The following is a 13,310-nucleotide window of genomic DNA, read 5'->3' as shown; positions in this document are numbered from 1 at the left end:
GGTATTACTCTTACGTTTACTTACTGGTTGCTAGGGACTGGGCACTGGAAATGGGTTTGGTGGTGGGCCCGCTGCCAGGGTGAATTATGTTGAATTTCTGCATCTCCTAGTGAGACCCGCTCAGTGTCTCCTCTGAAGGGTAACACGGACGTGTGTGTTTCCTCGGCATTACTGATTAGCGTTCCACCGTCTTGCGAGAAGACATCGAGAGAACTTAAAATTACGTGTATTTGGTAAGATTTAAAAAGAGGAAGAAACGAGTTTAAAGGGTGAAGGTCGTCGTGCAGTGAGAAGCCACGTACAGAGAATCCACGACAAGCGTGACGCGAGGCTTTACGTCGTCAGCTGCTGCTGCACGTTCTGGGGGCCACAGTCACAACGAGACTCAGTCCGTCTCGTGTTCTCCTTCAGGTTTCTTTTTTTCGCTGAAGACACATTTTCCCCGCAGGATCTTCCAGAAGGAGCCATCAGGGCGACAGGTGGAGGAGTAATTTGGTCTCCGAGCAAACGGCTCAGAGCACTATTTTGACTTGTTTGGGGGCTTTGCAGATATAATAATCAGCAGTCTTACATCTTCCTGAAGTCTGTTGTGTATCGGGCTTAGTGCCTGGTGATTTATTTCTTTTAATCTTAACACATCCCCGCTCCCCAGATGCTACCTTCCTCCCTTTTCAGGTGAGGAAATTGAAATTCAGAGAAATGACTTGAGTTTCGGCAGCTGTCTGCCCTCAGATCGCTAAGGATAATTGGCAGCTGGATGAGCGGATTGTTGATGTACATTTGGTGGGTGCATGTGTTTGAGTGCGCAGTTACTTTTCTGGAAAGAAGAAGGAAAAATGAGGCAGGCAGTTCTTCGATCGCCATCTGACGGGGAACATGGTCTCTTTGGAGGAGCCCGGGTCTGGGGGCCGGGGTTCGCGAGGGCTCGGTCCTCGCCGCCGTGTGGTCGTGAGTGCTGTGCCCTTACTCTCGTGCCCTTGCCCGTGCTGACGTGTTCTTTTAATTTTCCTGCAGAGAGAGAAGGAGCAGCAAGAGAAGAGCGGCTTGCTCCGGAGCTCGGGGCAGAACGGCCCCGGCGAACGAAGAGCGATGATAACCCCGGCTCTCCGGGAAGCCCTCGCTAGACAAGGTGCGGCTCCTCGGGCGGTGTGGTCCCAGGACGACCCTCGCAGCCTTCCGATTTCATACCTAGACGAGGAAGCCTAAATTGGGACTGCCACGGGGGAAGAAGGGTTAGGAGGCCCTTCTGGGGTCAGCCCAGCCGCTGTGTCACCGCATAATTGTCGAGGGAGCCCCCTCTTTTCCCACGGGTCACGGGTGCGTGGCCCGCTGGGCCAGCACGTTTCCCCTCTGCTTGGTTTATTGGGTTGTTAGCGCCAGTGCGGCTCGGGTATGCGGACGGAAGATGCCGTCGCGGGCTTCTTCATGTATTGTCGTTTATTAAGTGGAAGTTATTAAATGCAGGAAAGAGCTCGTCTTGCTACGGGGCTGGATCGATTAGAAGTGTTTTCTGTAGCATATGTCTGGGGTTCTGTGGTCGTCACTTACTAAGGAGGCTATAGCTTGAGATCAAGTAATAGTTTTGATTTCCTGTAGAAGAAAGAGTGGTCCGTTGGGTGTCAGTGGACTGATTTCCTCCCCTCACTGGAGTCTTTCTGTATTTATTGAGAAGCTTGTGTGTAATGGTTGTGGCAGTGCAGACAAACATACAGTATCCCCTTCAAGGAGCCATCGGCCTATTAGAGGAGACAGACAGGAGTATTCAGGTCATGTGTATATGTATTTGTATAAAGTTTGTGCTTGTATATATAATAGGTATATGTAATATGCTTTTTAATAAGGATGTTGAGATTATTTACTATTTAGAGTGATTTTATGATAGGTTCAAATCTTTCCTCTAGCTGTCTGTTTTCTACTTGTTTCATGTGTTCTTTGATTTCCTTCCTTCCTGTTTTCTGCCTTCTTTACATTACTTTTTTATGATTCGGTTTTACGTCCTTGTTGGCTCATTGGTTACACTGTCTTGTCATTTGGTGGTGGTTGGCGGTTTTACACTGTGTCTCTGTATCCTGTCCCAGTGTATCTCTGAGAGGATACACCGCTTCCTGCGGGAGAAGCGGCTTCAGGAATAACATCTCTTGCCCCTTTGCCAGCCTCTAAGCAATTGCTACGCGTTTTACTTTCACGTGTGTTATAAACCTACACTACGCTGTTATTTTGGTTTGAATAGTCAGTCATCGATTCAATTAAATTAAAATAATTAGTAGCAGTCTTACGTAATTATTTATGTAAATTTATTGAGTTGATTAAAACGATTAGTAACAGTCTTACATAGCCGGCTCAGGTACGTACCACTCTGGTGCACCTCGTTCCTGTGTGCGGATCGGTGTTTGCCCGGCAGCGCTTCTTCCTGCCTGATGGGCTTCCTTTGGCATTTTGTGTCATGTGGGCTTTTTGGTGATTAATGATTTCAGCTTTGGTGTCTCTGAAGGAGGCTTTATTTTGCTTTCACTTTTGAAGGCTGTTGTTTGATGGGTGTGGAATTGTCGATTGTCGCCTTAGTCTCTCTGGGCGCGTTCTAGGTGTCAGCTTGCGCCCGTTGCCTCCGATGAAGCTTGCGTTCCGTTCATTTGTTCCGTCGATGGGATGTTTTCACCCTTGGGCTACCTCTAAGATCTTCTCTTAATTACTGATTCTGAGCAATTCAGTTACAGTGTGTTTCAACGTAGTTTTCTTCATGTTGCTTTTACTTGGGATTTGTTGAGCTTCCTGGTTCTGTGGACTTTATAGTTTTAATCAAATGGACAATTTTTGGCCATTATTTCTTCAAATATTTTCCTGTCACTGCTTCCCTCTCCTCTTCTTTGGGGACTTCAGTTTCATGAATCTGACCTATAGCTCACTGATACTCTTTTCATTTAAAATTCTTTTTTCTCTTCTAGCTTTCATTTTTGCTTACATGTAGCTTCTGTTGCTGTGTCTTCGGGTCTGATGTAGAAATCTTTTTTCGCTGATGTCTGCTCTTCCGTTAATTCTATCTAGTGCGTTTTTCAGCTTCCGGGTTTATAGTCTTCATCTGTGGAAGTTGAGTTGGGGTCTTTTTATGTCTTCATGTCTCTACTTAACTTTTTGAGCCTACAGATTATAAGTAACAACTGTTGCAATGTACTTACCACCCCTGTGTCATTTCTGGATCAGTTTAGTTGCTGGGTTATTTCTTCATCGGTCCTGTTGCATGCTTGGTAATCTCCGATGGCACGCCAGATCTAATGTTACCTTATTGGGTGCTAGATATTTTTGTATTCCCATAAACATCCTTAAGCTTAGTTCTAAAATGAAGAGCAGTTACTTGGAACAGTTTGAGCCTTTTAATCTGGCTCTTATGACTTGTCAAGTGAGACCAGAGCTTACCTACTATATGGCTAATTACTTCTGATTATCGGGGCATCAGTGCCTTGTGACTCTTAAGCTTCCGACTATTACGACCAGGGACAGTTCCCAGCCACCTGAGGCCTTTCAGGTGATTCTTTCCAATTCTCCATGAGTTTTTCTCTCACTATTGCACTAGGCAGTCCTCAGCTAGATATTTCTGGGAATCTCTGCAGATTCCTGGGTTGAATCTCTGTGTAGCTCTTGACTCTCTGGTACTCCATTCTGCAAACTCGAGCCATGCGGGCTCCCCGGACTCTTGGCTTTCATGTCCTCGCCTCAGAGAGTACTGAGCTGTTCTTGGATTGCCCTTTCCCGCGGCATGACCTGGAAACTTGCAAGGCAGTAAGCTCTGGGAACGGTAGGGCTCATCTTGTGTGTTTCCCGTCTCCCTATTACTGTCCCTTGTTGCCCGATGTTTCATGTCTTGGAAACTGTTGGTTCCTATATTTTGTCCCATTTTTGGCATTTCAGGCGGGAGAGTAAATCCTCTGTCACTTGATCTTGGTTAGAACAGAGCTGTGCACTGTGATTTTTAGCGGCTGCAGACCCTTGGCTTATCTTGGCCTGGTGGTCAGCCGCAGGTCTGTCCGTCCTGTACTCTGCGGTCTTCTTCATAAATGTCTAAATGAACATTTTGTACAACCCTGTGTTCCTTGGAAAAGGAGAATATGAAGAACTAACGTAATAGACCGTGATTTCTGTGACGATGGTCTCAGGAACATATGATGTAGAAACCCAAAAGAAGAACGAGAATTTTCTCCGGGAATCTTTTAAATGCTCATTCTGCGTCTGAGCTTACTCGCTCCGTTGGACTCAGTTCTCTCTTCAGATAGATACGGAGAGCCTTGTTGATGTGCGGGATGTTTACGTGCACGTGGGAGAGGGTAAAAGACAAAGCCCTGTAATGTTGCCGCTAGAGACTTGTAATCCACGTTGACATTGTTCCGTGAATCCTCACCCTGTGAATATGGGTGTTTAACCAGCCACGGAGCCACTTATGCCACCATCCGGACTAGAGTTCTCCCTTTGCCTCATTCATCTGCAGGTCAAGAGTCTTTTTGTCTAAGAGACTCCTGACTGTGGCTTGTTACTTGAAGCCTTGTGAGAAACTTTATTAAATGCTTCCTGAAATCAGAATGTTCTACTTGTTTGCTCTTCTGGTTCGTTACAAAAGGAAATGTGATCACTTTGGCATGGCTTTTCCACGCTTTTTATGTCTTACGTGGCTCACGAATTCTAAATGCTGGGTTATGGAGTGGTGCTGAGAATTCATGTTAGGTTATGGGTCCTGGAATTTTATCTTCCACTTCTTGGGGCAGTGTTTCCTTATTTCGGTCTTCTTTTGGCCGTCTGATTCTTCATCGTTTTTCAAAGATTACGGTTGCGAGTTCCCCAGTCTGTTCTTGCTTTTGCTTTATGGCCCAGCATGTGTTTTTTGTATTTGTTTGTTTGGTTTTTTTTAAAGATTTTATTTATTTATTTGACAGACAGAGATCACAAGTAGGCAGAGAGGCAGAGAGAGAGAGAGGGGGAAGCAGGCTTCCCGCTGAGCAGAGAGCCCGATGCAGGACTCGATCCCAGGACTCTGAGATCATGACCTGAGCCGAAGGCAGAGGCTTTAACCCACTGAGCCACGCAGGCGCCCCTTGTATTTGTTTTTAAGAAAGTTGCCCTGAGGGACACCTGAGTGTCTCAGTGGGTTAAGCCGCTGCCTTCAGCTCAGGTCATGATCCTAGGGTCCTGGGATCGAGTCCCACATCGGGCTCCTTGCTCAGTGGGGAGCCTGCTTCTCTCTCTGCCTCTGCCTGCCACTCAGCCTGCTGGTGCATGCTCTCTTTCTCTGACAAATAAATAAATAAAATCTTTAAAAAAAAAAAAAAAAAAGTTGCCCTGAGTCCTCCGAAAGCATGTGCATTCTGTAGGTGTCACGTGTAGTACTCTGTGTTCTTTGTCACCTTTACTGTGTTGTTTAGGTCTTAGAACTCATGTGAGTTTTTGTCTGTGGGATCTCTTAGATACTGAAAGATGTGAAAAGTTTCTGTGATTTTGGATTAGCCTCTTGTTTCCTTATGTATTTCTAGTTTGTGTTATTAGATGCATATACATTTTAAGGTATTTGATCATCTTGGTGAAGTAAACCTTTAAACCTGTATTTTGCCACTGGGTTGTTGCCTGCCATCATTTAAGGAAAGAAAAATGATTTTGTTACAGGTTTCTAATCACCTTTTAATATGAGGCTTTGAGTCAATTCAATGTTGTGTTCTTTGTTTTTCTGTTTAGGGTATCAGTTGATTGGGAGCCACTCCGGGGTGAAGCTTTGTAGATGGACAAAGGTATTTATTTTTATTTAAATGTTTTTTCTGTTTGATGCAACTTTAGTACGGCTATGATACGCAGCCAATGAATTTTACCATTTTAAAGAATGATTTACGTTTAATGTAATGATTTTGAACAAATTTGCTAAATGAGTTCAGCTCATATTGATGGATGTTAAAAAAAAAAACCCTTCTCCACCACCCAAATTAAGATATGTACGGGCCATGTCCTCACCCTGGTAAGTTCACCGTGTCCATGTCTAGCCAGCAGCGCCCCCCACAGCCAGGAACGGTTGTTCTAGTTGCTGTCGCTAGTTTGGTTTTGCCTGTTCTAGAATTTCATACGAATGGACTCATAATGTGTATTTTTTGGCAAGTGGATTTTTAAACTCAACGTAATGTTTCTGAGGGTCGTCCGTGTTGTAGTACATGTCAGTAATTTATCCGTTTTTATTGCTGGGTACTGTTCAATAATGTGGAAGTACCACAGTGTTTAATTTGTTGAAAGGCAGTGGCTTGCTTTCAGTGTTTGGCTATTATGACTAAAACTGCCATGATCCGTCTTATGCAACACTTTGTTACGAACATATATTTCGGTTTCCTTTGGGTCCACACCCCAAAGTGGGGACTGCTAGGTCGTAGGGTAGGTATATATTTTACCTTCGTAAGAAACTCCCAATCTATTTTCAGTGTGGCTGTCCTGTTTCATACTTGGATTGGCAATTTCTGAAAGTTCCAATTGGAACATGATCTCACCAGCCTGTGGTATTGAAAGTCTTTTTAATTTTAGCCATTCTAGTGAGCGTAAAGTGCTATCTGTGTGGCTTTAATTTGTATGTTGCAGACGACTGCTGATGACGAGGCGTGCCTTTTTTCATGTGCACATGGGCTGTTCTATTTGTGAAGTGTCTGTTGTCCGAATTAGGTTGTTTAACATCATATTGTTGATTTGTAGGAGTCCTTCCTGTTGTGGAAATGAGTCGTTTCCCCCAATATGCACTGTGAACACTTTCTCCTAATCTGCAGCTCCCTTCCTACATCTCCCAAATGGTATCTTTTGAAGTCTTAAATTTGAATAAAGTCCAATTTGTCTTTTTTTTTTTTTAATGGTTAGTGCATTTTGTTTCTTTTAGTTTTTTGTTTGTTTAGTGTTTTTTATATATTAAGGAATCTTTGCCAACTTCAAAGTCACAGAGATACTGTGTCTTTTTTTTTTTTTTTTTTTTTTTTGGTGTAAGCTTCTTATATAATTTAAACTATGTTTTAGGTCTTTGATTTCACCTTGAATTGATTTTTATGAGTGGCGTGGGACAAAGGTCAAGACTTACTCCTTTACCTGCCCCCATGCGGATATTGAAAAGAATTTCCTTTAACCATTGCATTACTTTGAGCCTTTCTAAAATATCAGTCATTGTCTGTGGGTAGGCCCATTCCTGGGCTCCTTATTCTGGTCATTGGTGTCTTTGTCTGTCCTTTGGTAATACCACATTGTCTTAATAACTGTGGCTTTGTAATAAGTCTGAAATTACGCAGTGTAAGTTCTCTGTCCTGTTTCTGTTTTTGTTTTGTTTTTTAATTTCCAATATAGTTTCCACCCCTCTGGGTCTTTTGCGTTTCCATGTAAATTCTAGAATCACCCTGTGAATTTCTGTTGTGTGCATTTATTCTATCTCCTCGGATTCTGTATTTGTCTCTCTGGCATCCGTTCGTCACAGGGCCAGTTAGATTAACTATATTTTCTTATTTTGTGTATCCTCCGTGCTCCGGCTTTTGGGGGCCTTACCGACCTGGGGAGAAACTGTCCCTCCCAGGGCCAGTTAATTCCTAAAGATCACAACAGCCTTCCTGAAGTATGCCTTTCATGTGCAAATCACGCAGTCCGGAATCTTCAGCCTTCAGTTACCTCCTTATCTGACTCACACACCAGGCCAGTATTTTCCCTGTGCTGCATTATCCCAGGGCCAGGTACAGGAGGAGGAGAGACGGCGCTTCAGCCTGAATCATTCAAATAAGCCAGGCCTGCATTGTTTACCCTGTCCTGGCTTGCCTTTCCTGCAGAAACCCCAGTAAAAGTTCTGGCCTCGGCTTTCCCCTCGGTCCTCTCTCTGCCTCCTGAGCAAACCTGCTGCTTCTCTGTCACCCTGGGTGGTGTGGGTGCCCCCTTGTCTTGAGAGATGTAAGTAGTGTCTTCTTTCGTTGGCAGTGGCCTCTCCAGGTTGGCTGGCACTCAGTCACTTCCATAAATTCAAATCCCATGGGTCCAAGAAAGATGACATTTTTAAACAGCTTTATTGAAATATAATTTACCGTCATACAGCTCCCGCATTTAAAGTGCACAGTTGAATGGGTTTTAGTATATTCACGGGGCTGTGCAAATAGTATCACGGTCTGACTTTAGAACCGTCTGGAAGAACTCGTGCACCCAGTGACCGTCGGTCTTCATTCGCCTTCTCCTCCCAGCCTTAAAGCCCCACCAGTCTCCTTACTGTCTTCATAAATTCCCTCACCTGGACGTTCGCACATTACGTGGCCTTCTCTGTCTGGCTTCTCCTATTTAGCATCATGTTTTCAGGGTGCATGCGGGTGATAATATATATTGGTATTCCGTTCCTTTTTATGGCCAGTAATAGTCTGTGTATAGCTATCGCCCATTTTGGTGTTGTGTGTCCGTTGGTGGACGTTTTGTTTGCTTCTGATGAAGTCCCAGAACCTAAGTCAGGTTCGGTGGGATGAGGAGGTTCGGAGCCGACGACTAAAGAAAGAATTCTTAAGACGTCGTTGGTGCAAAATGGTGGTTTATTAAAGCACGGGGACAGGACCCGTGGGCAGGAGGAGCTGCTGCCCCGGGTTGTGAGGGTCGGCATGTTCTATACCTCGCGGTTGGGGGTGAGGTGGTGAAGGGATGGGAGATTTCAACAGAGTTCTCACATGTTAGGGACGGCCTGCAAGGTGCCGGGGGGAGGCCTTGCCCTTATGGCCTGATCAATGTCGTCTTTAGGTCAGGCATTAACATCAAGATTGTTGGGAGATTCTTGGTGGGGTGTTATGATCCTGCTGTCATTTACATTCCCTTCTACCCCAGTCTCCTCCAGTTTATGGTGGGAGGGGGACGTTAGGGCTTCAGGAACCGAGAGTTATTTGCCTCTGGAAATTTGTGCTATTGATAAGATAACCTCCCTGTTTAGGTCTCTAGGACATCTGTAGAGCAAGGGAGATTCCTGTTCTGCAGGATTGCGATCCCGGCAAGTTAACTATTTATCATTTTATGGCAGTCAGGGGTGTCTGAGGAATGCTACACATATGGAGGGGAGCAGGTGGAGAGGGGGTGCAAGGCGCCAGCTTCTGCTCTGTCCTCAGCCAGCCTCCTGCTCCCTCATCACTTCCACTTTTTGGATATTATGAATGATGCTTCTGTGAACATCATTATATGTACAAGTTTTTATGTGGACGTGTTTTTTTTTGTGCTTTGGTTATATACCTACGAGTGGGATTTGTGGGTCATGGTTACTATGTTTAAATCGTTTGAGGGACTGCAAAACTATTTTCCAAAGTGGCTGTACCATTATATTTTATATTCCCACCGGCACTGTGCGAGGGTCCCAGTTTCTCCACAACCTGCTAACGTTTGTTCTTTTCCCTCTTTTTGAGTGTAGTCGTCCTCGTGGGTGTGAAGTTGTTACCCCACCGTGATTTTGATTTGCATTTGCTTTTCCCTTAATGACAAACGTCGTGGACTGTTTGTGTACTTATTGGACATTTGGGAATCTTCTTCGGAGAAATGTCTGTTCAGATCCCTGACCATTTTAACGTTAGGTTCTTTGCCTTCATATTGTTGGGCTGTAAGAGTCGTTTATGTCTTCTGGATGCTAGTTTGCTTTTTTTTTTTTTTTCCCTAAGGTTTTATTTCATTTGAGAGAGAGCGAGAGAGAGTGTGAGAGCATGAGCAGGGGAAGGGCAGGGGGAGCCGACTCTCCACCGTGCAGGGAGCCCGATGCGTGCTGGGCTTCATCCCAGGACCCTGGAATCATGGACCTGATCTGAAGGTGGTCGCCTAACCGACTGAGCCACCCAAGTGCCCCAGGATACTTGTTCTTCATCTCATGTATGGTTTAACTCTCCCACTGCTGCTGGCGGCCGCGTCGCCCGGAGCGGAGTTGCTGTAGGCCTCCGGTAGCAGGGCTTCCGGTGTCGCAGGACCTCCACTGCCGTCTTCCGGGCCTTCTCTCAACCTGGCTTGTCCCCATAAAGAGTATTGCCCACAGAGATCTATGCTTGCGCTTTTGGTTAGCCCACACCTGGCCGTTTTGAATAAAACCAGACTTTTCTTCTCCAGGCATGCTTGGCTTTTTATGTTCTCTATTCCTGTTCTTAAAAATTTCTACCCTCAGTTCACACTATTGCCTCCTGAAGTCTGTCTTTTACTTAGCGTTTTTGTGTGTCCTGTCCTTCATGACTCCTGCCTCATCTTGTACCTGGCGGGGTAACAACCTTTTGTCTTCCCCTTTCTCCCGAATGGCCCTGCCCTCGATGTCATAGTCCATATGCGACCTTTGCTTGGTGCCTCAGTGCGTTGATGGCCCTTCTTAATAAGGAGCCTGCTGCCCCAGCCTCTGTGTTTCGGAATATTCTATCTTCTCAGCATTCCTCTGAGCCGTTTTTAGTGCTGTCTGCTCCTTAGTCCTGTTGCTACTGCCTATGAATATTTGAGAAACTCTTCTACCTTTTTTCATTGCTGCTTTTCTGCTTTCACCCTTAGGGGCAGGAACATTCTGGTGACACTTCCGACACTCTCTGTCATTCAGCATATCCTTGTGCGCAACTGTCTTTTTTCTTTTTTTAAACCCTTTTAACATCCAGTATTTGTCTCTTCCAATCCAGTGATTTTCAGTAATGTCAGACTCAGTGCTTTCTGCTTATAACCAGTGTTTTGTAATTCCCTTTTACTATTCTAGATTAAATTCACAGATTTACAAATATAATTTTATGTACGTAATTAAAAAAGTCACTGTTCTGTTCTAGCTGTGATGTAAGGACAGAGAAAAGGAAGTACTTTATATTAAAACAGTTCATATTTCTTACAAGATGCTTAGGCACTACTTTGTTAGAAGGCATAGTAAAATAGGAGCTACTTCTACCTGCTTATAATGGACGAGTTTATAGTGAAGAGAGAGAAACAGAGGTTATTCTGTATAAGAGGTAACAGCAAGCCAGAATTATTTAGGTATAATAACAGAAAGAGGAAAATAACCCTAATCGAAATAGGGCTGCATACCCGTCAATTGTAGACTATCAAATTAGAAAAATGAGAAATGTAGATGTACCTGTGAATGAGTGGTATCTCATTTGTGATTGTTGAGAAAGAAAAGTTTTCTGTGTTGTCATTTGGGAGGAGCAGAGGCAAATTGTCATAGAAAATTCCTGCCTTGAAATTCCACATCATGTTGAGAGCCACAGCCTGTGTCCAGTTTGTAACAAAATCCTTCAAGAGTCAGTAGGAAGAGGATGAGCTGGAAGCAGAAAATGTAGTAAGAGTGGCCGAGAAGACGGTGCTGGACCTCTGGTGACAGGCTCAGAGTAAGATTTTAAAATGGCCGGCACCCCCTCCCCCAAATAAGTTTAATTTCAAATAATTATTGCAAGATAGATACCTGGCCTTATGCCATAGAAACTAACAATGTGTAAGATGACCGTCATCATTTTACAACAGCTTTGATTCGTGAGAATCCTGCATTTCACGCGTCTGTTATTTAATATTTGGTGCTAAGTCTACCAAGACCATCTCCTGTAATGCATCTGCCAGTGACCCTACAGATAACACACATGCAGGTGTTCTGCTGGTGACTTAAATATTAGAAAACTGCATTATTTTCTATGCCACGGTTTTTCAAAATGTTGAAATTTCTTGGAGAAAGTTTTGCATAAAAGAGAGTGTTCTCTTTTTTTCCTTTTTTCGATTTTATTTACTTGTCAGAGAGAGAAGGTGCAAGCAGGGGGATCAGCAGGCAGAGGTGAGGCAGGCTCCCCACTGAGCAGGGAGCCCGATGCGGGACTCGATCCCAGGACCCTGGGATCATGACCTGAGCTGAAGGTAGCCACTTAACTGAATGAGTCACCCAGGTGTTCCAAGAGTGTTCTTTTTTTTTTTTTTTTCAATTAAAAAAAAATTTACATGGTAGCTGCGTTCCTGCAAAATTCAGGGTATGTTAAAATTGTATAGAAAATATTTTATTGGCAAAATGAAGTTGGAATCTAGGTTCAGATCATTATGATCAGATTTTTCACAATTATGGAGGTCTGGTGAGGCATTTGAAAGGAAGTAGAACCCCCCTTTTCTGCGGGGTTTATCCTGAGCAGTGGCTCCGCTTGCTTATTGCTAGTGCCTCCCAAACACGTCAGTAACAACAGTATTTCCACCAGTTTCCACACCCCCATTGGGGCGTTGGCTCTGCCGAGAACCGCTGTCCCAGGGCATTTTCACTGCTGCCCTCCCAGGTTCGGGTTTTCTTGAGCACTGACTGCATCTAGTTTTTTTTTTTTTTTTTTTTTTTTTTAAGATTTTATTTATTTATTTGACAGAGAGAGATCACAAGTAGGCAGAGAGACAGGCAGAGAGAGAGGAGGAAGCAGGCTCCCCGCTGAGCAGAGAGCCCAATGCGGGACTCGATCCCAGGACCCTGGAATCATGACCTGAGCCGAAGGCAGCGGCTTAACCCACTGAGCCACCCAGGCGCCCTGCATCTAGTTTTTTCTCCTCTAGTAGCAGCTTCCAGGGAGCCCTCCTGCTCTGCCTGGCCCGTCCACTTACCTGACGTTAACCAGGTTGGTGCCCGGAGCGGGCTTCTCTGCTCGATGCCACCTTCTCGGGAGGGAAGGGGGGTCACGGTTGCTCTCCGGTACCAGTCTGGGCGTGTAATAGGCGTCTTGAACTTAGCATATCAGATACTGAATTCTGATTCCCGCCCCCGACTCTGTTTCCCTCAGTCTTTACTGTCAGTTAATGGCGGTTCTGTTGTTTGCTCGGGTCGGAACCGGGGGTGGGGGTCATTTTTCCTCCCCTGTTTTTCCCTTCCTCCCACTTCTCGCCCCCAAGCAAATTTTCTTTTCAGATGTATCCGGAATGTGACTGCTTTTCACCGCTCATACTGCTCTGCCTGGGTGCGAGCCACTGTCCTGGGTTCCTTGTGCTATTTCAGGGATGTTAGTGCCCTTCCTGGTTTCACTCTCGTCTGTTCCCAGATAGATCACATCCTGTCACTTCCCAGGCGTTCCCATCTCCCTCGCAATAAAAGCCCGAGTCCTTCCTGTGGCCTCCCAGGCCCCGTGCGATCTGGTCTTCAGAGCTTCAGTCCTGCCACGCTTGCCTCCCGGTGGTCCCCTGAACGCACCGAGCTGGGGCTCGTCCCGGCTCTGCTCTTGGCTGCGCCCCTAGATCTCGGCTCGGGGAGCTTGTCAGAGCGGCCTGTGCTGCCTGCGGTTCCCCGGCGCGCTCCCTGCCGTTTACTAGATTGAACCTTCCACGAGCGTTCACGAGCCTTCGCCCTGCTCGTCCTCACAGCCCCCCCA

The 13,310-nt window shown here is 45.4% G+C and overlaps 1 protein-coding gene across 2 annotated transcripts in view; it reads left to right on the top strand.

The window, feature by feature from the left end:
* LOC116581525 (S-adenosyl-L-methionine-dependent tRNA 4-demethylwyosine synthase TYW1-like) overlaps positions 1–13,310 on the top strand; it is a 203,813-nt gene that overhangs the window by 33,514 nt on the left and 156,989 nt on the right. For both annotated transcript variants that reach the window (XM_032328726.1, XM_032328727.1), the window contains exons 8-9: positions 1,015–1,129; positions 5,713–5,765. In XM_032328726.1, coding sequence (XP_032184617.1) covers positions 1,015–1,129; positions 5,713–5,765 — 168 coding nt within the window. The remainder of the gene's footprint in view (positions 1–1,014; positions 1,130–5,712; positions 5,766–13,310) is intronic.

The sequence above is a fragment of the Mustela erminea genome, chromosome 20, assembly GCF_009829155.1.
Source record: "Mustela erminea isolate mMusErm1 chromosome 20, mMusErm1.Pri, whole genome shotgun sequence".
Classification (NCBI taxonomy): domain Eukaryota; kingdom Metazoa; phylum Chordata; class Mammalia; order Carnivora; family Mustelidae; genus Mustela; species Mustela erminea.
This window is presented reverse-complemented; position numbering and strand designations above follow the sequence as displayed.